The sequence below is a fragment of the Bison bison genome, unplaced genomic scaffold (assembly GCF_000754665.1).
Source record: "Bison bison bison isolate TAMUID 2011002044 unplaced genomic scaffold, Bison_UMD1.0 scf7180017864484, whole genome shotgun sequence".
NCBI lineage: Eukaryota > Metazoa > Chordata > Mammalia > Artiodactyla > Bovidae > Bison > Bison bison.
In genome coordinates this window covers 1236837-1260748 of record NW_011495044.1, presented here as the reverse complement: position 1 = coordinate 1260748, position 23912 = coordinate 1236837, and the positions used below count along the sequence as shown (strand labels likewise).

At 51.0% G+C, this 23912-nt stretch overlaps 4 protein-coding genes across 7 annotated transcripts in view; 1 reads left to right on the top strand and 3 right to left on the bottom strand.

The window, feature by feature from the left end:
• Window positions 1–811: 811 nt before the first annotated feature.
• CDC20 (cell division cycle 20) lies at window positions 812–4811 on the top strand. The gene is made up of 11 exons (XM_010862616.1): window positions 812–942; window positions 1115–1303; window positions 1418–1566; window positions 1653–1749; window positions 1910–2038; window positions 2139–2335; window positions 2446–2540; window positions 2678–2906; window positions 3064–3189; window positions 4087–4204; window positions 4554–4811. Exons 2-11 carry the CDS (start codon window positions 1123–1125, stop codon window positions 4730–4732), a joined length of 1500 nt encoding a protein of 499 aa, XP_010860918.1. The 5' UTR covers window positions 812–942; window positions 1115–1122; the 3' UTR covers window positions 4733–4811.
• A 174-nt stretch (window positions 4812–4985) lies between these two features.
• ELOVL1 (ELOVL fatty acid elongase 1) lies at window positions 4986–10962 on the bottom strand. Of its 3 annotated transcripts, none has more exons than XM_010862613.1 (9): window positions 10878–10962; window positions 9672–9778; window positions 7106–7165; window positions 6785–6975; window positions 6485–6565; window positions 6305–6361; window positions 6109–6214; window positions 5890–6026; window positions 4986–5721 (listed from the first exon to the last, which is right to left on the bottom strand). In XM_010862613.1, the coding sequence occupies exons 2-9, from the start codon at window positions 9760–9762 to the stop codon at window positions 5500–5502; spliced, it is 945 nt and encodes a 314-aa protein (XP_010860915.1). In that variant the 5' UTR covers window positions 9763–9778; window positions 10878–10962; the 3' UTR covers window positions 4986–5499. The 3 variants fall into 3 exon arrangements, with proteins under 3 accessions (XP_010860915.1, XP_010860916.1, XP_010860917.1); XM_010862614.1 differs by lacking the exon at window positions 10878–10962 and adding an exon at window positions 8870–8962 and having other exon boundaries at window positions 9672–9783; XM_010862615.1 differs by lacking the exon at window positions 10878–10962 and adding an exon at window positions 8893–8962 and having other exon boundaries at window positions 9672–9772.
• A 33-nt stretch (window positions 10963–10995) lies between these two features.
• LOC105004857 (transmembrane protein 258-like) lies at window positions 10996–16418 on the bottom strand. The gene is made up of 3 exons (XM_010862607.1): window positions 13335–16418; window positions 12677–12723; window positions 10996–11116 (listed from the first exon to the last, which is right to left on the bottom strand). Exons 1-3 carry the CDS (start codon window positions 13554–13556, stop codon window positions 11017–11019), a joined length of 369 nt encoding a protein of 122 aa, XP_010860909.1. The 5' UTR covers window positions 13557–16418; the 3' UTR covers window positions 10996–11016.
• Window positions 11028–23912, bottom strand: part of MED8 (mediator complex subunit 8) — a 19684-nt gene continuing 6799 nt past the window's right edge. The window contains exons 8-9 of one of the 2 annotated variants that reach the window (XR_827263.1): window positions 12601–12723; window positions 11028–11116 (exon numbers count right to left, since the gene is read on the bottom strand). Coding sequence is in view for 1 of the 2 variants with exons in the window: in XM_010862609.1 (XP_010860911.1) it covers window positions 23790–23877 (88 nt within the window). In the remaining variant the exon portion in view is untranslated. Of the gene's footprint in view, window positions 11117–12600; window positions 12724–20282; window positions 23878–23912 lie in introns of those variants that run through there. The other variant, XM_010862609.1, reaches the window with a different exon arrangement.

Genomic DNA, 23912 nt, shown 5'->3' with positions numbered 1-23912 from the left:
CTGTCAGAGCACTCTATTGAACAGGAGTCAGATATGGACTCCCACCAGCATGTGACCTTGCACAAATCCTTCGGGGCTGCGGTTTCTTCATCTGTAAAATACAGGTGCGTTGCTGGGATGGGGAGATGCACCATGCGCAGATTAGACTCGTGGATCTCTAAAAATCCTGACATCTCTTGAGCTCCATAGGGGTCAGCCCCAGTTTCCCTCACAGGGCTATCCAATCTTATCTCCCAGATGGGCAGGTCTGAATCCTGATCTTTTTTCTTGATAAGAAAAAAGGAATTCACCCCTCTTTCAGCCTCATTTTCCTTGTTTCTAAACAACAGCAAACAAAACAGTTTTTGAAAACAAACACAGGCACTTCTTCCTTCTAGTAGTGTTCCCTCAAGCACTAAGCTAACAATGGACGCTCCGGCCTTCTCTCGTCTAAGTTTCTCAATCAACGCCTGCAGCACCCCACTCCCAACCCGCCTGCCTGCCTTCGGTCCGGCTGGTCGGCCACTGCCTTACACTGCCTTCTCTAAACAGGCTAAGTGCCTTATGGCATTCCACCAAGTTCCGCACTTCGTATCATAAAAACTATCCTCAAGCATGAAGCGTGAAGGACGGGTGCGGGGGAGACTGAGGAATGAATGAAACCAATAGGGGAAGGCAGCCAGCGCAGGCCCCGCCCCCAGGCGCGCCCCATCCTGCCGCGTTTCCCGACACCTGGTGGCGTAGAAGCTGCCTTCAAATCCCGCTCGCCTGCTGGACTCTCGTGAGATCTGGAGCTTCCGCCGGAAGACCCGCCCCCTGTGCCGTGGAGGCCAATGGGCTAGGGCGACGGTTGCGACGGTTGGATTTTGAAGGAGCCAATGAGTGCTTGGAGCGGCGAGTTTAAGTTGTCCAAGTCCTCACTGCTAAAGCCGGTCTGGGATCGGAACCTGCTCTAAACTGACGGTGAGAGACGGCTGGACTAAGGGAACCGGTCTGGGACCGCGGCCGAGGGTGCTGCGCCGGGAAGGGCTGCGGCCAAGGTGGTCCTGACTGTGGTCGGCCGCCCCAGAGCACGGTCGCCTATCTTACTCTGGGGCTCAGCAGGCAGCCCCTGCAAGGAACCCTCTCCCTCCAGACGTTCCCATGGCCCAGTTCGTGTTCGAGAGTGACTTGCACTCGCTGCTGCAGCTGGATACACCCATCCCCAATGCACCCCCTGCGCGCTGGCAGCGCAAAGCGAAGGAAGCCGCGGGGCCGGCCCCCTCGCCCATGCGGGCAGCCAACCGATCCCACAGCGCCGGCAGGACCCCAGGCCGAACTCCCGGTCAGTAGGGTGCGGCGGTTCGCGGGGGAGGGGAGGGCAAGGGCTTGAAGCAGCCTTCACGCCTCCTCCCCCTGAGTCGGGTCTGACAGTCTGGCTTCCCTCCCCCTGTCCCAGGCAAATCCAGCTCCAAGCTTCAGACCACTCCCAGCAAACCTGGCGGTGACCGCTATATCCCCCATCGCAATGCTTCCCAGATGGAGGTGGCTAGCTTCCTCCTGAGCAAGGAGAACCAGCCTGACAACAGTGAGACGCCCACCAAGAAGGTATGTGTCCCAGGGGACTTCTGGCAGGAAACTGGTCTGTGAAATCTAGATAATACCGCCACCTCATCCCCACCCTTATGTGCCAGGAACATCAGAAAGCATGGGCTTTGAATCTGAACGGTTTTGACATGGAGGAAGCCAAGATCCTTCGGCTCAGTGGAAAACCACAAAATGCCCCAGAGGGTAAGATGTCATTCTATCCCCAGGGCTCAGGGTGGGTGAGATGGCTGTCTGCCTTTTCCACCTAAGATTGAGGGGAAGGAAGTGCTTATCTGGCCTTCCTGGCTAAAGGCATGCACAAGTGTCAATCCTCCCGGTGTCTAGACCCACTCTGTTGCCACAGGTTACCAGAACAGACTAAAAGTACTCTATAGCCAGAAGGCCACGCCGGGCTCCAGCAGGAAGACCTGCCGTTACATTCCTTCCCTGCCAGACCGCATCCTGGATGCCCCTGAAATCCGGAATGACTACTGTAAGTGCAGTCTTCTCCTTATCCGGCGGATGGAGAAAGAGGGAGAGAGAGGGACAAGGCAAACAAGACAGCTCATGCTCTTCCCTTCCCCCTCTGGCAGACCTGAACCTTGTGGATTGGAGCTCTGGGAATGTGCTGGCTGTGGCTTTGGACAACAGTGTATACTTGTGGAGTGCTAGCACTGGTGACATTTTGCAGCTGCTGCAAATGGAGCAGCCTGGGGACTATATATCTTCTGTGGCCTGGATCAAAGAGGGCAACTACCTGGCTGTGGGCACCAGCAGTGCCGAGGTGCAGGTGAGACTTGTCCTGGTGCTGCAGCTCTGTTGTCCCCAGACCCAGGGGGCTTGCCCAGCAGGACGATGTTAATGCCAAGTCCTGATCCTCATGGTCTTCTCTCTCTGTAGCTATGGGATGTGCAACAGCAGAAACGGCTTCGAAACATGACCAGTCATTCTGCCCGAGTGGGCTCCCTCTGTTGGAATAGCTATATCCTGTCCAGGTCAGTGGCTTTGCTAATCTGTTAAAAAATCAGATTTTGGCCCCCTCTCCCTGGACTGTACACTGTGCAGAAGCAGCTCTGGCCTGCCACCTGTTTGGCACTGCTGCAGGACCTGGTTCCCTTCTCTCCTCCGGCAGTGGCTCACGCTCCGGCCACATCCACCACCATGACGTTCGGGTAGCGGAACACCATGTGGCCACGCTGAGTGGCCACAGCCAGGAAGTGTGTGGGTTGCGCTGGGCCCCGGATGGAAGGCATCTAGCCAGTGGCGGCAACGACAATCTGGTCAACGTGTGGCCTAGTGCTCCTGGAGAGGGCGGCTGGGTTCCTCTGCAGACCTTCACCCAGCATCAAGGGGCTGTCAAGGTGAGAGTGGGGCTGGGCCGGGCCTCTGCACTCTCACCTAGAACCTGGGGACTGTTAAGAGGACATGGGATGGTGAAAGTGGACTGAGTTAATCTGTGTGCCCGATAACTCCTTGTCTTGCTCTAGTACCTGCTGACTTCACCTTTATCCCACCTAGGCTGTAGCTTGGTGTCCCTGGCAGTCCAACGTCCTGGCAACTGGCGGGGGCACAAGTGACCGACACATTCGTATCTGGAACGTCTGCTCTGGGGCCTGTCTGAGTGCTGTGGATGCCCATTCCCAGGTAGTTTTCATTATTCCAGCCTCACTCCCAGATGTGTTATTCTGCATAGCTTTCCTGGGCAACCTCCTCCCCTCCAATGGCTTCACCAACGCAATACTGGCATGATCTCCAAGCTCAGATGTCACCCTTGAACTCCAGACACACATTTTCAACAGTCCACAGCCAGCCTGTCTCTAACCCCATGTTCTATAACGTGGCACCACACTAGTATGTCCCAAATTAAACTCGTCGCTTCCCCTTGCCTCCCTGAAATGTGTGTTCCTCCTCTGCTATTTGAAAAGGATACTAAGAAATCAGAACAAGTAAGACTCTTTCATCTTCCTCACCTAGTCACCAAGATAAGTCAGTTTTCCCTCAGAGTATCATTCACATGTGTCCCCTCCCCTCGGCCTCATCCTTCTTCCTGTGGAGACTCACAGCACTGGTCTTTTATCGCTTCCAGTCTGTCCTCTATATTAGTCTGGGTAGTCTATTTTTGTCCTCCGCAAGCCCTGCAAGGGCTCCCAATTACCTACAGTGTATAATCCAAATGTTTTAGAATGATATTTGAGGCCCTAGCTCAAAGGTGGGTCTCCCTACAAGTGCTGCAGCTTCCTCTCCTGACACCCCCCTGCCCAGTACATGCAGACTTTGCTTTATTCGAGCCTCAGGCTCTGGAGCCAGAGTTCAACTTAATTTGTGTGTGAGCTTAGACAACGTACTGAACGTCCTTCCAACTGATTCCTCATCTGTAAAATGGTTAACAATTCTAACTCTCAAAAGGGTTTTGTAAGGACTACAGTCATTCAAGTCTGAGTCTGTAGCCTCTGGGAGTGCCTAACACCACGGTGGATGCGGTTGTGATTTGAGTAGTCCTGGCTCTGTGTGTGTCATGCCCGTGCCATTTCCTGTCCGCAGGTGTGCTCCATCCTCTGGTCTCCCCACTACAAGGAGCTTATCTCAGGCCACGGCTTTGCCCAGAACCAGCTGGTTATTTGGAAGTACCCAACCATGGCCAAGGTGGCTGAGCTGAAAGGTAGGTGCTAAGTGACAGACTCAAAAGGGCACACACTGTATGACTATTTGTATGAAATGTCCAGTAGAAGCAATGCAGAGACAGAAAACGGATTAATGGTTGCCAGAGGCTGGGAGGAGAGAGTACTGAGGAGTGACTGTCTTTATGGAGTGAATTATCATTGTGATGGTTGCACAACTTTGTGAATATACTATAAACCAATAAATTATATGCTTTAAAAGGATGAATTTTATAGTATGTGAATTATTAATTATCTCAATTAACGTTACAAAAACTCTCAAAATTGGAGGGCTTGTAGGTACCTACCATCCTATGTATTGCTCTCACTTTTTTCCTCCTCACATCCCAGGTCACACAGCCCGGGTGCTCAGTCTGACCATGAGCCCAGATGGGGCTACAGTGGCATCCGCAGCAGCAGATGAGACCCTGCGACTGTGGCGCTGCTTTGAGCTGGACCCTGCCCGGCGGCGGGAGCGGGAGAAGGCCAGCGCGGCCAAAAGCAGCCTCATCCACCAAGGCATCCGCTGAGGACCAACTCCTCGCAGTGTTTTGTGGGGTTTGTTTTTTGTTGTTTTTTACTTTTCTAATAAAGTCACATCTCCCTCTCTTCTGGCACGACCTCTGTCCCAGCCAGCAGCCTTCCCAGAGGCTCCTCCCTACTATGATCAGAGAGCTAGAAACATCCATCCTGTGGGCACCTTGACCATCCCTCCTGTTTGCAGACAGGCTGGCAGGCTTTGTACCCACTCTTCCATTGACACATGTGCACACACAGCCACCATGCTTTCCTCTGTCACTTTTAATAAAGACATAAAGGAGTGAGCAGCCTCCACAGGCTGTATTCCCAGGCCCCTCACCCACCCTGACCTTTGGCCAAGAAGCTCCTACTTCATTGTGGGGTGGAGAAGTGGGGAGCCTGGGTCCACAGTGACAGATTATTGCTGACCTCTTCAGTGTGAGGAAAAAGGCCACAAGACCCTGGTAGGGGCCAGCCCTGAGTGCTCCTCTCCCAAGTGTAAGGCAGGGAGGGGGAAGTAAGTGTCCAGCCCTTTCAGCCCCCGGCTCTGGAGTGGCAGAGGGCAATGAGGCCACATCCCTGGGGCTGGCCGGGAGAAGTCAGGGAGGAACGGAAGCGGTGGTCTCTGTGTACCAGCTGTGGGAAGCAGAGAGCTGTCTGCTGCTCAGTCCTGACCACATAGCCCTGGTCACAGGTGTAGCTGGGGAGGACAATGACAGCTGCTGCCTAAGGTGCAGTCCTGAGGCACTTAGGTGGGCACCAAGCTAGGCCATGTTTCTCAGTTGGCCTTGACTTTGGTGGTACCTGGAACTCCGTTTTGCTGAGATACACGGGGCAGCCGCTTGCCTTTAGTGTAAGACTGATACCAGAAATTGGAGAAGAGCACGAAGAAGATGGTGCCGTACATCCAGATGAGGTGGATGATGACTGGGTACTGGTAGTTACAACTGGGCAGGAAGTAGTATTGGGAGATGTGCAGCGAGACCAGGACAAACTGGATCTGGGACCAAAAGGCATGGGTCAGAGGACACAGGGAGAGAGGACTGGAGAGCAAGGGGACAGAACACAGTGGGGAGGGCTGGGGTCAAAGGTGAGGTAGGCTGGATAAAGGTAGGGTCCAAACCCGAATGTCGGGGGGACAACTGTGGGTCAGGCTCGGGCCCCTCACCAGCTGGATGGCTGTCATGTGCTTTTTCCACCAAAGGTAGGGCTGAGCCACAGGCCCAAGGGCAGACAATCCATAGTACAGGTACATGACGACGTGCACAGAGGAGTTGATCATGGCGTGGAAAGAGCCCATTCCTCCTGTGAGTGGACAACAGGGTCAGGAGAGTCAAGCCTCTGGTCCCCAGTACCTGTCCCTCCCCCAGTGGCCTTCACCACTCACCTGGGGCTATTTTTACCCCCCACCACCAGCTCCAGGGAAGCACTGAGTGATGGAAGACATGTAGGAAGGTCACCTGTCCATCTTTCTTCCGGAGAACAAAGATCAGCTGAGAGAATTGTAGGGGGAAGGGGTTTCAGAGCCAAGGCCTCTCACATCTTTCTCCCCACACGTTCTCAAATCTCACGAAATTACTCACTGTATCTATCAGCTCAATGAACTTGGAGAAGAGGAAAAGCCAGGCCACTCGAACCATCTGTAAGAAGTCAGGACATCCTTAGGACTGCCAAGAGCCTCTCTAAACGTGTCTATAAGACAAGGCACATCCAAAGTGCTCTTACCCCTGGCTGTTTGGGGCCTGGCCTCTGCCGCCACTTACCCTCAGTGCCTCCGGGTTGTTGGAAAAGTCCACTGGGTCGCAGCGCCAGGTGTAGGAACTTAGCCAGCCAGACATCAGGAACTATGAAGAAGTGTGGATTAGAGAGCTAGACATCCCTCCCTCCTCCAAACCTCTTTTGTTCTCTAGACCAGCGGTCCCCAATCATGGCCTGGAGGTTGGGCACCCCTGCTCTAGATGGAGAAACAGAGCTGAGCCTCTCTGGAAAGAAGATGCCTCCTCTAGCCCGAGGGCCCACCCATTATCCTGGAGGAATAAAGCTGAGGCATCCCAGGGGCCTACCTCATAGACAATGTAGAGAGAAAGTGCCACCAGTGAGAAGTTGTAGACAACCATGAAGCCACGGAGCTGGAAGGGCTTCCGGTTGGCCATGATGCGAGGGCCCAGTGAGAGAACGAAGTATACATAGGTCAGGAGGATGGAGGTCATTAGCAGGGGGGACTCCATCAGAGGGTAGCCCTGGACCCGGGGATCTAGGAATAAGGGTAAAAAAAGGAAGGGTCACAGAGTCCAAACAGGCCCCACCAGGTTTGCAGACATGAGGTCAGGTCACAAAGGGTCAAGGGGTCTGTAAGGAGGAAGGGCTAGTAGACAGCATCTCACCTGCATGCTTCATCATCTCCTGGTACAGGTTCACAATAGCCTCCATCCTCGCTAAGGGCTCTGGCGAGGTCAGGATAGGTGTCAGAGAGGGCTGACTGTTCCCCCAACCGCCCCCCCACCCCCAATTTCACCCTTGACCCATAGACAGAACACAGACCAGACAGGACAGTTCCAGACACCTTGCTGCAGAAAGGACAGAGCAGTGAGAGGAAGGAGTTGCTGGGGACCAGAGCGAGGAGGCGGCCATGGGGGGCAGGGATGGGGTGTGTGGGGGATCTGTTTCCCACACATACTGCATGCCTGGGAAAGGCTGTTCTGCCCTTTCTCTCCACACCTTCCTCTCCCCTCCTCACACTCTGCTCCTCTCCAGGGATTTCTACTTTCTGACTTCCACTCCCTTTTTCTTCCACAAGAGGACTCTCAATTTCTGGTCTCCTTCCATAGAGGCTTACCTCCTACCACCAGGGAATTCATCTCCGGGACGACCCTCCTCTCCCTTCCTCACCAGTCTCTCACCTCTCCAGAGGTCCTCCCCTTTGATTTCTCTTGCCCCATTTTAGGATGCACAGCTCCCAGATGGTCCCTCCTGTCCTCTCAGGAACTGTCCCTCCCTCCTCCCCCCTGCTGAGACACTCCCTCGGGCTCTCCTCTGCCCTCCTGGGCTCTCACCTCCAGCCTCTCCTCTGTCTCAGACGCTCTCCTCTCACCCTTCCTTTCCAGAAGCCTGGCTCTTTGAGACTCCTGCCCTGGCAGCTCCACCTGTCTGACTAGATCTGGCAGCAGCCCCGCCCTCTGCCCACCCCCACAGCATAGCATCCGAGGTGGAGGGTGGGTCCAGGTCACAGGTCAGTGCTTGGAGGACCCACCAGGATTGAGAAAGCCAAGTAAAGCGCAGGACTCACCACCCACCCAGCCACCCCGGATCAGTCAGATGAACTCTAGGTTTTGAGACAAAAACTTGGACTCCTGCCACAGGCCTAGCCTCTGCCCAAAGAGAACTGCTGAAAACCCATACCCGGGCATCCTCTCCTAAATGAACCATAAATTCTCAGGCTGTCCTACTTCAGAATGGGTACCATCACCCCCTCTCCCAGGGAGGGGCCGGGAGCCAGTGGCATGTGAGGAGGTGGCGAGTGGGAGAGGTCTCAGGAATCTTCCCCTCCCTCAAGGAGGGCTCATAATTGACTAGGCCCTCTCCCTCTCCAAGCCTGAAGGAATGTCGGGGGAGGGCTCAAAGGGACACAAAAGCCTTGGCCAGGAGGAGAGCCCGGGACTCCAGACAGACAGCCCCCAAGGGGCAAGGCGCTCCCCAAACAGCCAGCACAGCAGGTGCTCTGCGAGCTGTGTTAACTTGGGTTGGCCAGGTTCCCTCCACCCAGAGAAGCAACCCTGCAGGTACCAAGTAAAGAACACAACTTCTGACAGTCACGGGGGCTGCACACACATCTCACAGACGCTCCCCCAACCTCTACGCCCACCCACAACTGCCCCACCTCGGTCAGGCCCCCAGCCGTCCCATACACACAGCCCCTGCCACAGCTCTCCCTCCGCCCCTGCGACAACTCGCCAGTGGCAGCACACGCATGCACACACAGAGCCCACCTGCCTCCTGCCGGCTGCAACTGCCCTTGTCTGACACACTACCCGGACAAGTCTTTGTGGACTTTGACATGCACGGTCTCTAATACTCAGGCCTGCTCCTAGCTACGCGCACACTGGCAAACACACCTAAACACACATGCTCCTTCACAGGAGCCGCATTACCATGTGCAAGGGCTTGTGCTCACATGCAGGTTTCCTCTCGCGTCTGTGAGTCTCAGATGAGCGCGGTCACATACATAAACTCACACAGCCCACCTGCAGGTGAATGAAGCCAACATCACCCACACCATGTGCAGACATAGACCTACCCAGGGTCATGCACACCCGCAACTCTCTTTTCACCCATGGCAGTCATCATTCATTCATTCACAGAGTTTTGCTGGCTGCTTATTCCAGGGTAAGGCCTGCCCAGAAGCATGTGCTCTAACACACAGCTCCTCCTCGACCCATGGGAGCTTGCCAGCTTGTTATCTCCCAGTCCCTCTCTGCCACCATCCCCAAGTTCACCTCCCCCACCCCACACACGCAGGCACCCTGGAGGTCAGGGGTGGCTCCAGGCTTCTGGAAGGCCCTCTCCCCAAGTTTGAGGAGAGTCTGGGTGTGTCCCCAGTAGGGAAACTCGGTCTGGTCCTTCCTTGCTTTAAGATGGATGGAAGGGAAAAGGAGACAGGCAAAGGGAGCAGCGGGGGTGCAAAAGGGCGCCAAGGGGAGGGAGGAGTAAGAGACGGAGAGGGGCCAGAGTAGGAGGTGGTGGAGGAAGGCCCAGGTTCAAGCAAATGGGGGGCCAGGCGCCAGGGAGGCTGCTGGGGAGGCCCAGCCCCGGAGAGCTGGGACCTCCCACCCACTCTCCACAGGCACAGCCTCGCCCACAGCCTGGGCAGGGCAGGGCCGGGCCGGGCCGGGTGGCCCAGCGGGTCAGGGGCCTGGGCACGTGGCGAGCCCGCCCTGGGAGGTCCCGACTCACCAGTGGGGGCCAGGCGGGCAGTCGTGGAGGGCTGGGATGGAGCGAGGCTGGAGAGCAGTCCCCAGGGCCAGCCTGCCTGCCACTTCCTCATCTGCTGGGCCGACTTTCTGTCACCAGAGGGGGAGAGGGCGGGCCGGGTAGGGGGCGCACTCTGATTGGGCCTCTGGTCGAGGCAGGAGGGGCCGGCCAGCCCCGGCTCTGCTGGGCCCGCAGGGCGGAGGCAGGGGCGGGCCGCTGGGCCCCTGGCAGGAAGCGCGCCCAGCCCCAGCTCCCCACCCCTTTCCGCCGCATCGCCTCCCGCCTCGGTCAGCTCGCGCGGCCTGGCCCCGGGCCCTTGCCCGCCCAGGCTGTACCCTGCGCCTTCCTAATGTTTAGCCCCTGCGTGGCCTCCTTCTGGACCCTCTGGGATTCGTCCACCAGCACGACAGCTTCTATTCGTAACCGATCCACCCAACCTGGGACCTTGGAGCAAGTTCCGGGGTCAGCCGTCCCCTCAGAGAGCTCCCTCTCGAGAGAGTGGGACCCGAGGGGTGCAGGCAGCCTCCCTATGCCCCGATAGTGGACTCGGTCGGTGGGAAGGTCTCAGCCCAGGGAGCCGCTGTGTGGGGAAAGCTTCCTTACCATCCTATAAACTTGGGTGAGCCCAGCCTTTGGAGTTGTTGAGAGGGCCGTGTGGACCGGAGGTGGGAGAATACAAGTAGCCCGGGGCAGGGGAAATTAATGAATCACTGGCTACGCTGGCCTCTTCAAGGTTGTGAAAGGAAAAAGGGGAAATTAAGCCAGCTGTGGCTGAATGTTGAAGGCCAAATGGAGCAGTTTGGTTTATTCTGGAAGCAGAGGAGAAACCAAAGAGTTTTGAGGAGGCTACTATCAGACCTGTGTTAGTAAATATCCACATTATTACTGACCACCTACCACGTGCAAGATGGGCTTAATTGCTGGTGGCACATCAATGAACAAGGCAGATGCTGTCCCCACATGGGGTTTACTGTCTAGCCAAATCACTTCACACTGGCAGCCAGTGAGAGAGGGTACTTGGCGCGTGGTGGGGGGGGGCAGGTGAGAGAGCACCCTCACCCAAGAAGGTCTGGAAACTGACAGGGTTGGAAAAATAGACACTGGAGGTTTCCCCGAGACAGCTAGTCTTACTCTGTACACTTAGTTGTCTATCTGGCTCCCTGAACCCCCCTCACGCCATACACTCACCAACTCTACAGAACCACTGGGGTTGAGGACTAGGTTTCAGCAAAATGAAATCTGTATCTCCAGCAGCTCCGGGATCAGTGCTAATAACTGCACAGTGATCAGTAACTGTGCACAGGACTGTCTGACGTACACGTGGAATTCAGAGGAGGTGGCGGTTTGGGAGAAACAATGTGTTCATCAGCAGTGGAATGCAGCTTTGTGGAGGGGCTTCCCTGGTGCTGCAGCAGTAAAGAACCTGCCTGCCAATGCAGGAGATCCTTGGTTAGGAAAGATCTCCTGGAGAAGGAAATGGCAACCCACTCCAGTATTCCTGCCTGGGAAATCCCATGCACAGAGAAGCCTGGTGGGCTACAGTCCATGGGGTCACAAGAGTCAGACACTTAGCCACTGAACAACAACAAGCTATGTGGAAGTGTAGTCTTAGAGTTAAGAGGTCAGAGCCAAAGTACAGTTCTGATCCAGTCCACAGAGTACCTACCAGTACCTACCCTTGAAAGGAAATGGCAAGAGAATTCAGATATTCAAAAAGCTCAGACTAATTAGCGTTGTACCTGAAGGCCTATCTGATCTGGTCCTCAGCCTCCCCGCATTCTCCTGGGCCACATCCTATGCTTTAACTGTTCCCCAAGGATATCAGCATCTTTCATATACACCCACACCTCCAAGCCCTGTCTCCTAACTCAAGATAAAAGCAGCTTTTCCAGGCAATAAAGCAGTCCCTCCCTTCGCTTTCACAATCTCCTGCAATGCAATTATCTGCATACCCCTTCACTGTAAGTTCTTCTCAGCAAGGACCAATATTTTGGTTGTCTCTGTACCTCTAGTATCTGACCAATGTTGGACTCATCTGCCCCTCCACAGTGTTTGCAGAGTATTAGAGTGAATGAGAAATGAGAAGGGGAAGAGAGGTCGAGGGACCCAGAGTCAAGTGGGGAAGACAGTAAGAATTCAAAAGCTTTTCTACTTGCCTTGGGATGACAGTATCAGTTGAGTCAATAAATATTTATTGTTTTAGGTATACTTCAGTAGCCCTGGGGGTCACACCTAACTCCAAAGACCTGATTTTAAATCTCCAGTTAGTACTTACATGACTTAATGTTAAGTGGCTGAACCTCCAACAGCACCTATCTCATTAGATTGTGAAGATTAAAGGAGATGACCCAGGTAAAGTACTCAGCACTGTTTCTACCTCGACATTTCATAGCCAAGGGGTGAAGCAAGAAGGTATATTCTTGTATGTCGATTAATGAGCATTCGTTCAACAAATACTTCCTAAATAAACTGTGCAAAGCACTGTTTGGAGAGCACTATTGAGAGGTTTAGACTAAGTGTCCATCTAGAGACAAACAAAGCAGACTGTTATAAATGATGAAACAGTTCCTGAGGTTAAATATGGTAGAGATGTGTGTGTGGGTGCTGTCCAACTCTTTCCGACCCCATGGACTGTCACTCACCAGGCTCCTCTGTCCATGGAACTTTCTAGACAAAAAACTGGAGTGGGCTGCCCTTTCCTACTCCAGGGGATCTTCCCAACCCAGGACTCAAACCCACATCTCTCGCATCTCTTGCCTTGGCAGGAGGATTCTTTACCACTGTGCCACCTGGCACAGAGAGAGATCTTCCACTATCCATTAGTCACCTGGACCACACTGGTATTGATGAATGACCATAGCAAGCCCTCAGGAAATGCCCACTGACTACATGAACATGCCCAAAGACTCACTTCCTTCAGTTCCAGTCCTAGTCCTAGGAGAAAACACCTTCAAATATCTGATATAGACCACCAAACCAGGTCCTACCAAATGGCTTCTCCAAGGCACTGGGGTTCCTGAAAAATATTCACAGTCTAGAAAAGAAGACAGATAGATAAATTAACAGTTACAATAGCAAGTGGTGAGTTAAACCAAGAGGGTTAAGAGAGCAGCAGGGGTTGCGGGGGCGGGGGGGCACCTTACTCCAAGGTGGGGGTTAGTTCTTGAAGGCTTCATAGAAATTACACCAAAGCTGGGTGTTAAAGAAGGCAGGGAGACGTTTTCAGGCGGATGGAAGCATGTGTGTGAAGGTACGGAAGCAGGAGATATGGCCCGCATGGGGAGTTCTGGGGAGTCTCCAGTCCAGAGGGCGAATGGGTAAGGGGGGAACGTCGGCAGGAGTCAGTCATGAAGAGCTCTGTATGGCCTGCTACAAAGTCTGGATTTAGCTGTTTATCTTTTTTAGCCCTGGCTGCACACCAGAATCATCTGGAGAGTTTTAAAAATATCAGTGCCTGACTCTCACCTCCAGATTGATTCTAAAGGTTTTGATTTTGTTTTTTCACATATATGCCTTTACTGTGAGCAGCAGGTAGGATACTTCCAGCAATAGTAGAAACAAAAACCAAAAATTAATTTACCAAAGGAAGGACTCAGTGAGGACCCTTGGTTGAAACCCTTGGGAGCTCAGACATAAGACACTGACCCAGAGCAGCAGGCAGAGGACTCCAAAGCCCATGAAGAGTGAGGCCACCAAAGAGATGAGGAGTTCTTTGTAGATATCCCAAGTGTACTTGGTGGAGGTGACCTTATAAACAAAGAACCAGGAGGTGAAGAACATGTCAGCGGCCAACAGCACCACAGTCATACGGGGAAAGATAGCTGGGTTCACTGGACGGGTATATCTACTCATGGCCTCTAGCTCCATTTTGCTGGGCTCAGGGTAATCCACTGCTCCTCTAAGGGTTGTTTTTAATGGAAAGAGGCTTAAGCGTGTCTATGTGCTGTGTAGAAGACAATGAGATACGGTACACACAGGGTTTAGACTTTGGCTCAGGAAAACAGCTTATAGGCTGAAATATACAGAAAAGAAGGGTAAGTCTGTCAATGCACTGCTAGGAAATGGGACCACTTAGAACCTGCAGGGAAGCTGGTGGAAGATCTTGGAGGTAAGAGGGTCCATGGGACGCTACCTACACCGGAGGCAGGCTGATAAACTGGAGAAGCTGAAAGAGTCCAGGAAGTCGTTCTTGATAAGGATAAAGGCCAGATGTGTATGTGGGTAGGGAAGAATACCAAGTCCAACAGCTGAAACTCCCCCTGAAATTCATGGAGCCTTCCTGACTAAAGGGAAGTGAGGTGACAACTTCCCCTGGGCCCCACCCTCTCTGACTCACACCTCACTCACATGGGCCTTTCTCCATTCTCTCTCCCCAGAAGATAAACTACTGATTTACCTTCTCCAAGGGTTCAGTCTGAAAACCACCATCTGTATGAACTGAACTCTAACAACTCTTATTTCCATGATCATGTGGTTTTATGTGTTTCTGGGGAAAAAAAAATCTAAAGGGAAACCGGATCAAAGAAGCAGGAAAAAAAAAAATGGTAAAAGGTATTATCTGTATGCGCCTGCAAGGGAGCCGGTGGAGCAGTGGAGGGAACAGGGTATGGGGGCGACAGGCGAAATGGCTGAGAACAACAGGTACTGAGGGTCAGAGGCTGAGAGGCCACAGGAGTGGCAGGTAGAAATGGAAGCAGTCTCCCGGGGCCTATGTCGAGCTTCTCCCTTCCCCACCTGTAAGGGACAAAGGGCACTTTCTAACTGTATCCGCACAGAGGAGCTGAGGGGAGGGCTGCAACCTGAGGACAGAGGAATGAAGATGAGGGGAAGGGCTTGTCGGTTAATGATTCTGCATGTCCATGGGCCTCAGTCAGCTCGCTGGTGTCCTCTGCCTAAGGTTGGGACCTTGGCTGAAGGAAGGACATCCAGCGAGCAGAAGAGAGAGACTGCATGCAAACACTCATCATACTATCTGAACTGGGGGGCTGCCTGAACCCGTGAGAGGTCAGGGAGACAAAGCCTGATCTGTTGTAGGTAGCCAGTGCCAACACCCTATGAGTATTGTTCAGTGTTCACTGAACTGAGGTTTAAAAAAAAATTCAGTTTGGGGGAAAGGGCTGTGATAAAATGTGCTAGAAGAGTTCTGGAGAGAGAAAAGGGAAGGCTTTTGGTGAGGGGACAAACCAGGGGAGGTTATCAAGGTGGACGAAAGAGAGTTAGCAAGATCTGGAAGATGTGAGAGAAAGGCCAAAAGGGGGAGAGAGAAAATACAACACTTTCTCTGGCAAGCATGGGGCCAGGTGCTTCCCATATGCTCTTATGGTTCAGTCCTCTAAGGCAAGTACTGTGATCACTGCTGAACAGATGGGGAAAGGATGGAATCAGAAAGGGCGAAGGATTTTTTCTCAAGGTGACACAGCAAGTGAGGTGGAAGTAACATAGATGGTTCAAGCTGAGGAAAAAGCATGGACAAAGGGGTGGATGGAGGGAAGAAAAGGACAGGAGCAGGGAACTGGAAGCAGTTCTATTTGGTGAAAGGATCCAGTGAATGAAAGGCCTTCATATGCTAGGTTAAAAAGTAGATGGCTCCAAATCATGAAGTGTTTTGAATGAAAGAAAGAGGAGTTTTGTTTGTACTGAGATGTCCCTGGAGATTTTTAAGGGGTTGGTATGATCCCCATTGTTATTTACAAAGAAAAACCTGGTGACAGTGAGATTATCAAGAGGAAGGCAGAGGAAGGGAGGCCAGCAAAGAGACCAGCTCAGAGGCACAGGTGTGACACGGTGAGGGCCTAACCTAGGGCAATGGAGCAAGAAGGGAGAAGAGGGGATGGGACCAGAACTGACAGCCAGGCTGGCAAGCTGGATAACCCTGTGGAGCAGGATGGAGGGAGTGAATGCAGTTTGGGATATCCTGAGTTTGAGGAAAGATGGCCCCTTCCACAGGCAATCTGAAACACAGTACTGTAAGTTTAGGAGAAAGGATGGGGTTTGGTTGTGGTGGGGGCTGGGGCGTGGGGGACGATATCTGTGAATTGTCTGCAGAGATAAAACCACACAGTGGACTGTTGTAGCTTTAAGTCCGGTTGCATTCAGATACTTTCCCATCCCCCTGCTTTCATTTCCTTTATGGAATTTCTGCCCAGCCCCACTGGTGCTTTAGTCATGGTGTTCTCTCCATTTCCCTCAGTGCTTCTAATGGCACAGAATCCAAGCAACAGGAGAGTTCTTCCACGAGATGAGCTATATGTAGTAGAGTAGAGAAATGCAGAGACAGAGCTGAGACAACACCGAGCCCCTGACCTGCCTGGAGCCAGTCGCCCTTCAACTCCCCATCTGTATAACCCAAATCCATTGGGTCTCTCTTTTTTTTTCAGTTAAGCTAGTTTAATTGTACTATGTTGTAATCAAAATAGTCTAACATGCTATGTGATAAACACAAGATTTCTCAGGAGAGTGTAAGGGATTGCTCAGGGGAAGGAGAACAGTGCTGGCATTTCAGTGCTGACTATATGCCTGGCAGGCCTTGTATATGCCCTTCTAAGAAGCTTGGACTTTATCCTATAGTAAAGTAAGAGCTACTTAAGTTGAATTTTAAATATGCTAAGTGGAAGGCACCTTTCACTGAGCATGTTATGGGATTACAGCACCAATTTAGGAGGTGGAAATCAAGGGTCTTGGAAGTAAAGTAATCTGCCCAAGGTCACATAATGGATAAATGTCCAGTTCAGTTCAGTCACTCAGTCATGTCCAACTCTTTGTGACCCCATGGACCGCAGCACGCCAGGCCTTCCTGTCCATCACCAACTCCCAGAGTTTACCCAAACTCATGTCCATTGAGTCGGTGATTCCATCCAACCATCTCATCCTGTCATCGCCTTCTCCTCCTGCCTTTCCCAGCATCAGGGTCTTTTCAAATGAGTCAGCTCTTCACATCAGGTGGCCAAAGTACTGGAGTTTCAGCTTCAACATCAGTCCTTCCAATGAACACCCAGGACCAATCTCCTTTAGGATGGACTGGTTCGATATCCTTGCAGTCCAAGGGACTCTCAAGAGTCTTCTCCAACACCACAGGTCAAAAGTGTCAATTCTTCATCGCTCAGCTTTCTTTACAGTCCAACTCTCACATCCATACATGATCATTGGAAAAACCATAGCCTTGACTAGACAGACCTTTGTTGGCAAAGTAATGTCTCTGCTTTTTAATATGCTGTCTAGGTTGGTCATAACTTTCCTTCCAAGGAGTAAGTGTCTTTTAATTTCATGGCTGCAGTCACCATCTCCAGGTCGGGTATAATTTAAGAATGGTCAACTGTAAAAGGGAGGAAGTGATAAAGACTTCACAGGAGTAGGTGCTATTGGGAGGACGAATTGTTCCCTAGGTGAACAGGAGGTTGGAGCAAGAAAAAGAGAGGGCAGACACACCAAGGAGAGAGCAAAGCATGTTTAAGGCATGGAGGTGTGAGACAGCACCTAGTCCGCAGGTATTGGCCATAGCTTAGAGTATAGTGACAAGAACCATGGAGTTGCCATGGCAAAACAAGGCCTAAAGGACTGGTGGTGACTGTGAAGGGAAGAGAGCAAGCATGGAGCTCTGGTGTGCGATAACCAGTGGATCACACAGCCACTGATGAAGACCTAAGCCTGGACTGAGTGAGCAGGGACAGAGAAGAACACATCCCAGCTGCACAGGGAGACCTCTGAATGGTGAAGGCCCCCCTTTAGATGAGATGTGGGCAGACTGGAACTGGGTCTTCAAATGGTGTGGACAGGGAACAGATAGAACTTAGAAGGGGTGAAAAGGAACACTGCCAGTGAGGAAGCCTGTCATATGGTCTCAACTCAAAATCACAGTTTAGGAGACCAAACTGGGCTTTAATAGACAACTAAGAGGGAGAAAGAAAGTTCGCACAACTAGATCTGGAAATGACTCATTGCATCAGGCAAGCCAATGCAGAAATGTTCCAGTGTCTGCTCTGCACACAGTGGGGGATTAAATGTGCATGGAGAGTCTCTCCTAGTGTGAACGTAGCTATGAGCACAGATGAGCTACAGAGGGAGGAAGAGTTACCTCCGCACAGAGGGACTGGTCAATGATTGACTGAAGCAACAATTGCTGACAGCAGACTTTCAGACACTACCCTGAGGATAGTTAATATTTACTGAGCTTCTACTATTGTCAGGCACACTATCCTAAGTGCTTTGTATGTATTAATATATTTAAACTTCACAGAAGCCTTGTGAAATAGCCACTAGTATTATCATCCCTAGAAATAAGGAATCTGAGGCAGAGAGAGGTAAAGTAACTCGCTGAAGGCCACACAGCTAGTAGGTGGCACAGCTAGAATTTGAACCTAAAGGAAATCAACCCTGAATATTCATTGGAAGGACTGATGCTGAAGCTGAAGCTCCAACACTTTGGCCAGCTGATGTGAAGAGCTGATTCACTGGAAAAGACCCTGATTCTGGGAAAGATTGAGAGTAGGAAGAGAAGGGGGCTGTAGAAGATGAGATGGTTAGATAGCATCACTAACTCAATGGACATGAATTTGGGCAAACTCTGGAAGATACTGAAGGACAGGGAAACCTGGCATGCTGCAGTCCATGGGGTTGCAAAGAGTCAGACACGACTAAGCAACTGAACAACCCGGCACTAGAAAATGCTCTTTTAACCAAAATGCTAGATTATACTCTCTCTCCAAGGTCAACCAAATAACAACAGTAATAGCAGCAGCAACCACTTAAAGTGTTTACAGTGGGCCAGATGCCATGTATGCCAGGCATGCACATTTCTTGCAGAAGAAAATATAGCTCTCAGATAGAAGAACTGGATTCACCCTTTGACAGTGCAGGGTGCTTGAACTTGGGGGGGCAATAAAGAGCAGCAGGAGCTAGGATAAGTTTGTACAAGGTACAAATGTACAGCATAAAAGAGCAGGTCATTGACCACACCTAGTGGAAATGGCACTGGGCTATGGACAGACAGCTTTCTCGGAAAGCTTCAGAGTGTGACCTGTGAGCTGAATTTCGAAAGAAAATTGGATATTCATCACCGAACGATGGGATAAAATGTTCTGTGCGGAGGGAACAGTGGGAATAAAGGTATGGGAGGCCAAAGAGAGTTACATTCAGGAAACATCAAGCAATTTGTACAACATGGGAATAGATTGGGTGGCAGGACAGTACACAAATTAAGTTGGGAGAAGTCAGGGAGCTAGATGACAAAAATCTCGACTTGCTTTTCCAGGAAATTTAAGCTGTTTTTCAAACTTGTCTGCTGCAATAAATGTAAAAAAAAGAATAAATATCCCCAGAGAATTTAGCAGCTTAGTATGAAACCCTTCGGACTAGTGGTAATTCCCCAAAGTCTGCTTACTCCTTACTGCATGCCTGATAATTCTGCATTTTGTTTAAGTTACTTACCCTCGAGTAAAATGGGCAGCTAGGATGAGCTCTACCCTATAACATTCAGTATGCCTGGCTCACTGCCCCTACCAACCTGCCCAGTATGTGGACCCCAGTTTGAGAACCATAAGAAGGAAACTATCAAAAGGACTTTAATCAAGGGAGTAATGTGATCAGTAATGTGAGAAATCTGTATGCAGGTCAGGAAGCAACAGTTAGAATTGGACATGGAACAACAGACTGGTTCCAAATAGGAAAAGGAGTACGTCAAGGCTGTATATTGTCACCCTGCTTATTTAATTTCTATGCAGAGTACATCATGAGAAATGCTGGACTGGAAGAAACACAAGCTGGAATCAAGATTGCCGGGAGAAATATCAATAACCTCAGATATGCAGATGACACCACCCTTATGGCAGAAAGTGAAGAGGAACTAAAAAGCCTCTTGATGAAAGTGAAAGTGAAGAGTGAAAAAATTGGCTTAAAGCTCAACATTCAGAAAACGAAGATCATGGCATCTGGTCCCATCACTTCATGGGAAATAGATGGAGAAACAGTGGAAACAGTGTCAAACTTTATTTCTGGGGGCTCCAAAATCACTGCAGATGGTGACTGCAGCCATGAAACTAAAAGACACTTACTCCTTGGAAGGAAAGTTATGACCAACCTAAACAGCATATTCAAAAGCAGAGACATTACTTTGCAAACAAATGTCCGTCTAGTCAAGGCTATGGTTTTTCCTGTGGTCATGTATGGATGTGAGAGTTGGACTGTGAAGAAGGCTGAGCACCGAAGAATTGATGCTTTTGACCTGTGGTGTTGGAGAAGACTCTTGAGAGTCCCTTGGACTGCAAGGAGATCCAACCAGTCCATTCTGAAGGAGACAGCCCTGGGATTTCTTTGGAAGGAATGATGCTCAAGCTGAAACTCCAGTACTTTGGCCACCTCATGCAAAGAGTTGACTCATTGGAAAAGACTCTGAAGCTGGGAAGGATTGGGGGCAGGAGGAGAAGGGGACGACAGAGGATGAGATGGCTGGATGGCATCACTGACTCGATGGATGTGAGTCTGAGTGAACTCCGGAGTTGGTGATGGACAGGGAGGCCTGGCGTGCTGCGATTCATGGGGTCGCAAAGAGTCAAACACGACTGAGCGACTGAACTGAACTGAACTGAACTGAATGTGATCAGATCTGCACAAATCTCTGGCAGCCACATGGAAGATGAGTTGGAGTGGGCAAGCCTGGATGCAGGGCATCCAAACAATACTTTTAAGGCGAGGCTCCAGGCCTAAACTACAAGGCAGGATGGATGGATCTTGGGGAGGCAGAATTGCCAGGATTTGTATCTGACTGAGTGGGGGGTGGGGCGGTGCTGGGACACAGAGTGGGGAAGTGTTTAGGACAGTTTCCATAGACCTGGCTTAGGTCACACCTAGGATACTAGAAAAGAAACAGGTTGGAAGGGAAAGATGATTGGACTGACACATTCAGAACCTGAGGTATTTGTGGATCATAGGGGCAGAAATACGCAATAGGCATCTGCAGGTCAGCAAAGAGGTCTGGGCTGTCTGATAAAACTTGTTTGAGTTATGTACATAAAGGTGGTGGTCACAGAGACAGCAAGTAGAATTAGAAAAGAAGGTTAACAACAGAGTCCTGGAGAATAACAACATTCAAGAAGCAGACAGAGGGACAGAAGGCCAAAACCTGCAGAGAAGGGATGGTCAGAGAAGTGGGAGTCAGTGAAGGGGAAAAGGTGGAAGAGCAATGGCCAGCACTGTTTAAAACCATGGAGATAAGTAAGAGACAGAAGGACTGAAAAAAGTCTGGATTTAGCTCTCAGGTCAACAGTGATCTGAGACAGGCTAGTTCCTGAGGAAGAGTGGAAGTGGGGCTAAAGAGTGAGTACGGGGCGTGAAGGAAGATGGTGGTGGTAGCCTCTGTATTTCAAGAGCATGGCCGAGAGTCAAGTGAGTGGTGACGTGGGCTCAAGGATTAACACGGAAGGATACTAACCAGGGTCATGAAAATGTGTGCAGCCTAGAGAAATGAGTACAAAAGAACAAGGATGGTCTACACATGGGTTGTGGGCCACGGAAGATTAATTATCAAAATGACCATGAAGGAGGGAAATTTGGGCAACAGCAGGGAAGGGAATGACATGGCAGAGGAAACACAGGAAGGGGAGCAGCCCGTGGTGCCTTGGGTTCAATTCCATGGGGAAGGTTATCATGTGGAAAAGTATAATTTGCTGTCTTTAGGTGGGGGAATCTCTGGTACATTTATCTTGCCCAGAGGAGAGAAAGAGATGCCTGAGTGGGAAGGTGACCTCTGGCATTCAATGCATTTATCTCTGTTGTAACTTTTAATAAAGAACTAGTGCAAGTTAGGAAATAATTTTAGGGAAGTGCTCTAGAGGGAGGTCTGTATTTTAAGCTGCAGGTGACAGGGAACTTTAGGAACAGTTTGGAGGGGTTCAAGGGATTGGCAGGCCAGTCTAAGAAAAACTTTGCCTATCATAACATAGTCATGTGATGAGGAAAATGAAAAATGCCTGGGGATATACAGGCTTCAGAATCACTGCCAGAGACTTGAAAGCTAGGAAGTATCACTGGGAGCACCCAGGTGAGAAAACTGAGGCCCAGGGAAGTCAGGGGCCTTGTCCACTGTGTACTTGGGGGAACTGCCATGTACATATGGTAGGTGATATCTTGAGAGCATGTGAGCTGATCAAGAGGTGACAACAGAGAGCCAGAACCTGCCTCAGTAGAAAGTAAGAGACAGAAGCTAAAGGGAAGAAGAGAGGAAATTTGTCCCGTAGGACAAAATACATCTTGAAGCAATGACTGGAGTTTCAGTTAGAAAGCCCCACCTGCAGGGTGGTAAACTCTTTCCCAATGTTAGCCTCTGTGTGTTCAAGGCTGTCAGGCCAGAGCCACATTGAGCCTCCATAAGTTGGTACAGTGAACCCTCCAGACTGAATCACAAAGGGACCACAGCCCCCAGCCTTACTCCTGGCCCACTGCTCAACTTCAATAGGCTAACCCCACAACTTGGAACAGATGGGAGAAAACGTACATCCCTTGGCGGTTTCTCTAGACAGTAATCAGGAGCTGATCTAAAGTGGCCTTTGGATGGATTCCGCCCCCGTCCTGCCTGGTGCTGGGATCAGCTCACACGGCTCCTGTGTCCACAAGGCACAGAGAATACATTGTCCATAAGGAGGATTATTCTGTACAAGAAGTTTAGACAAAGGGAGAGGTTGTTCCCAGCTGCCTGGGGGAGGTGGGAAGGGGGTGGGAAAGGGACTGGCCTTGCACTAGGGCATTCCTGCAGAGATCAGCTTCTTCCCTTCAACAGCAGGACAGGAGGTGGGCACTATACCGGCTCTGGTTCAGTCCAAACACCAGGACTGATTATGGAGTTTGAAGGAGCACTTAGCTGAAACCTATCTACCTTGACTGTTTCCCAAGAAAGTGCAAGGTCAAGTTACATGACCTAACTAGGTAGGGCAGCAATAGACATCAGCAGAGGAAGAAAACAGGGTGACTGGGGCAACGTGCAAAAGAGAGGTTCAGCAATGAGAGTCCCAGACTCAGGGCAGAGCTGGAGAGGGGGCGGTCCTAGCAATGGGTGTCATGCAAATACCGATGCAGTAAGCCTCCACCTTCAACAGGATGACCTCTGTGCTGCACTTAAGTTTAACAGCTGCTGCTTCTTTCGCCATCCCAGACACACACCTGGGAGACAATGGTGTGTCCTAATTTCATTTTCCCTGGTTCCCCAAGAGTAGAAGCAAGCACAGGCCCCAGGCAAAACAGAAACATCAGAAACTGGACAACACTACCAGAAGGGAGGAAGAGTGCCATCTTTTTATCAAAAACCTGAGCAAGGGGGCAGCAGGTCAATGTGCTCTTCTTGAAACTCTGTAGTATTCTCTCTATACCCTCCGTTAGGGATGAGTGTTAGGGGTGGGAGATGCTCTCCACTGAGACACTTGTTGGGCTGTATGAGCCCCACAGTTGGTGACGCTGCTAGGTTTGTGCACTCCAGAGGACCCGGGGTTGGGACGCTGGGAACGAGAGCATGTCCTCTCAGAGGGAATACAGACGTAAGGACGGTTTGCTTAAGGGCATGAGATGGAGGTGGGGGTCCTGAGTATGCTCCTCTTGGGACAGGAGGGCACTTCAACTCTGGGAGGGCAAGGAATCCATTTCAAATAGTACTTTGGGAATGACATTGCTATTAGTCTGAGACAACAAAGACACTTGGGGTTGGTTTCAATAGGTTTGAAAGTTTTTAAGAAACTTTCAACAGGAAAGAATCTTTGGGTGGAATAAAGGACAGTGGTCACCAAGCTACTCCAGGGGTTTTGGAGACACACACCTTGAATCCTATCCAATGTGACAGTGAGCTCGGGTATTTCCAGTGCAAACGGAAGAGAGGAGAAGGAACAGGTGAGCAGGCTGACAGATCGCTAAGGCAGCCCTGCTGTAGTGGGGAAAACCCCTGACACTGCCTCAGAGCTGACGGCGGGACTCTCCACGCTCTGTGTACTATGATCAGTGAGCTGTGTGGACACATTTCTGGTCGTGATGGAACTAGAATGGATGTGACATCTGTGACTGCTTTTCCAGTCCTTTGCTGCCACAGCCTGGCAGAGTCCTGCCTGGCACTGAACAAATACCTAAGTACTAATACGTGACAGAAGAGAACAGAAAAAAGGCAGCTGGGAGGAATGAGCAGGCCATTTTATTACCTCTCAGGACTTTTAGATCAAACCTACAGATAAGAGAAAAAAAAAAACAAAAAACCTA

Excerpts from the sequence above, each read along its gene's own strand:
- CDC20 (XM_010862616.1), top strand. The coding sequence starts at position 1,123 with ATGGCCCAGTTCGTGTTCGAGAGTGACTTGCACTCGCTGCTGCAGCTG. Across the intron at positions 2,541-2,677 it reads AATAGCTATATCCTGTCCAG|TGGCTCACGCTCCGGCCACA; the intron begins GTCAGTGGCTTT and ends CTCCTCCGGCAG. Across the intron at positions 3,190-4,086 it reads CTGTGGATGCCCATTCCCAG|GTGTGCTCCATCCTCTGGTC; the intron begins GTAGTTTTCATT and ends TCCTGTCCGCAG.
- ELOVL1 (XM_010862613.1), bottom strand. The coding sequence starts at position 9,762 with ATGAGGAAGTGGCAGGCAGGCTGGCCCTGGGGACTGCTCTCCAGCCTC. Across the intron at positions 6,976-7,105 it reads GGAGATGATGAAGCATGCAG|ATCCCCGGGTCCAGGGCTAC; the intron begins GTGAGATGCTGT and ends CCTTATTCCTAG. Across the intron at positions 5,722-5,889 it reads ACATGACAGCCATCCAGCTG|ATCCAGTTTGTCCTGGTCTC; the intron begins GTGAGGGGCCCG and ends TTTTGGTCCCAG.
- LOC105004857 (XM_010862607.1), bottom strand. The coding sequence starts at position 13,556 with ATGGAGCTAGAGGCCATGAGTAGATATACCCGTCCAGTGAACCCAGCT. Across the intron at positions 12,724-13,334 it reads TCCTCTGCCTGCTGCTCTGG|ACTGTGAATATTTTTCAGGA; the intron begins GTCAGTGTCTTA and ends CTTCTTTTCTAG. Across the intron at positions 11,117-12,676 it reads TGCCTTGGAGAAGCCATTTG|GCAGGTTCTTTACTGCTGCA; the intron begins GTAGGACCTGGT and ends CTGCATTGGCAG.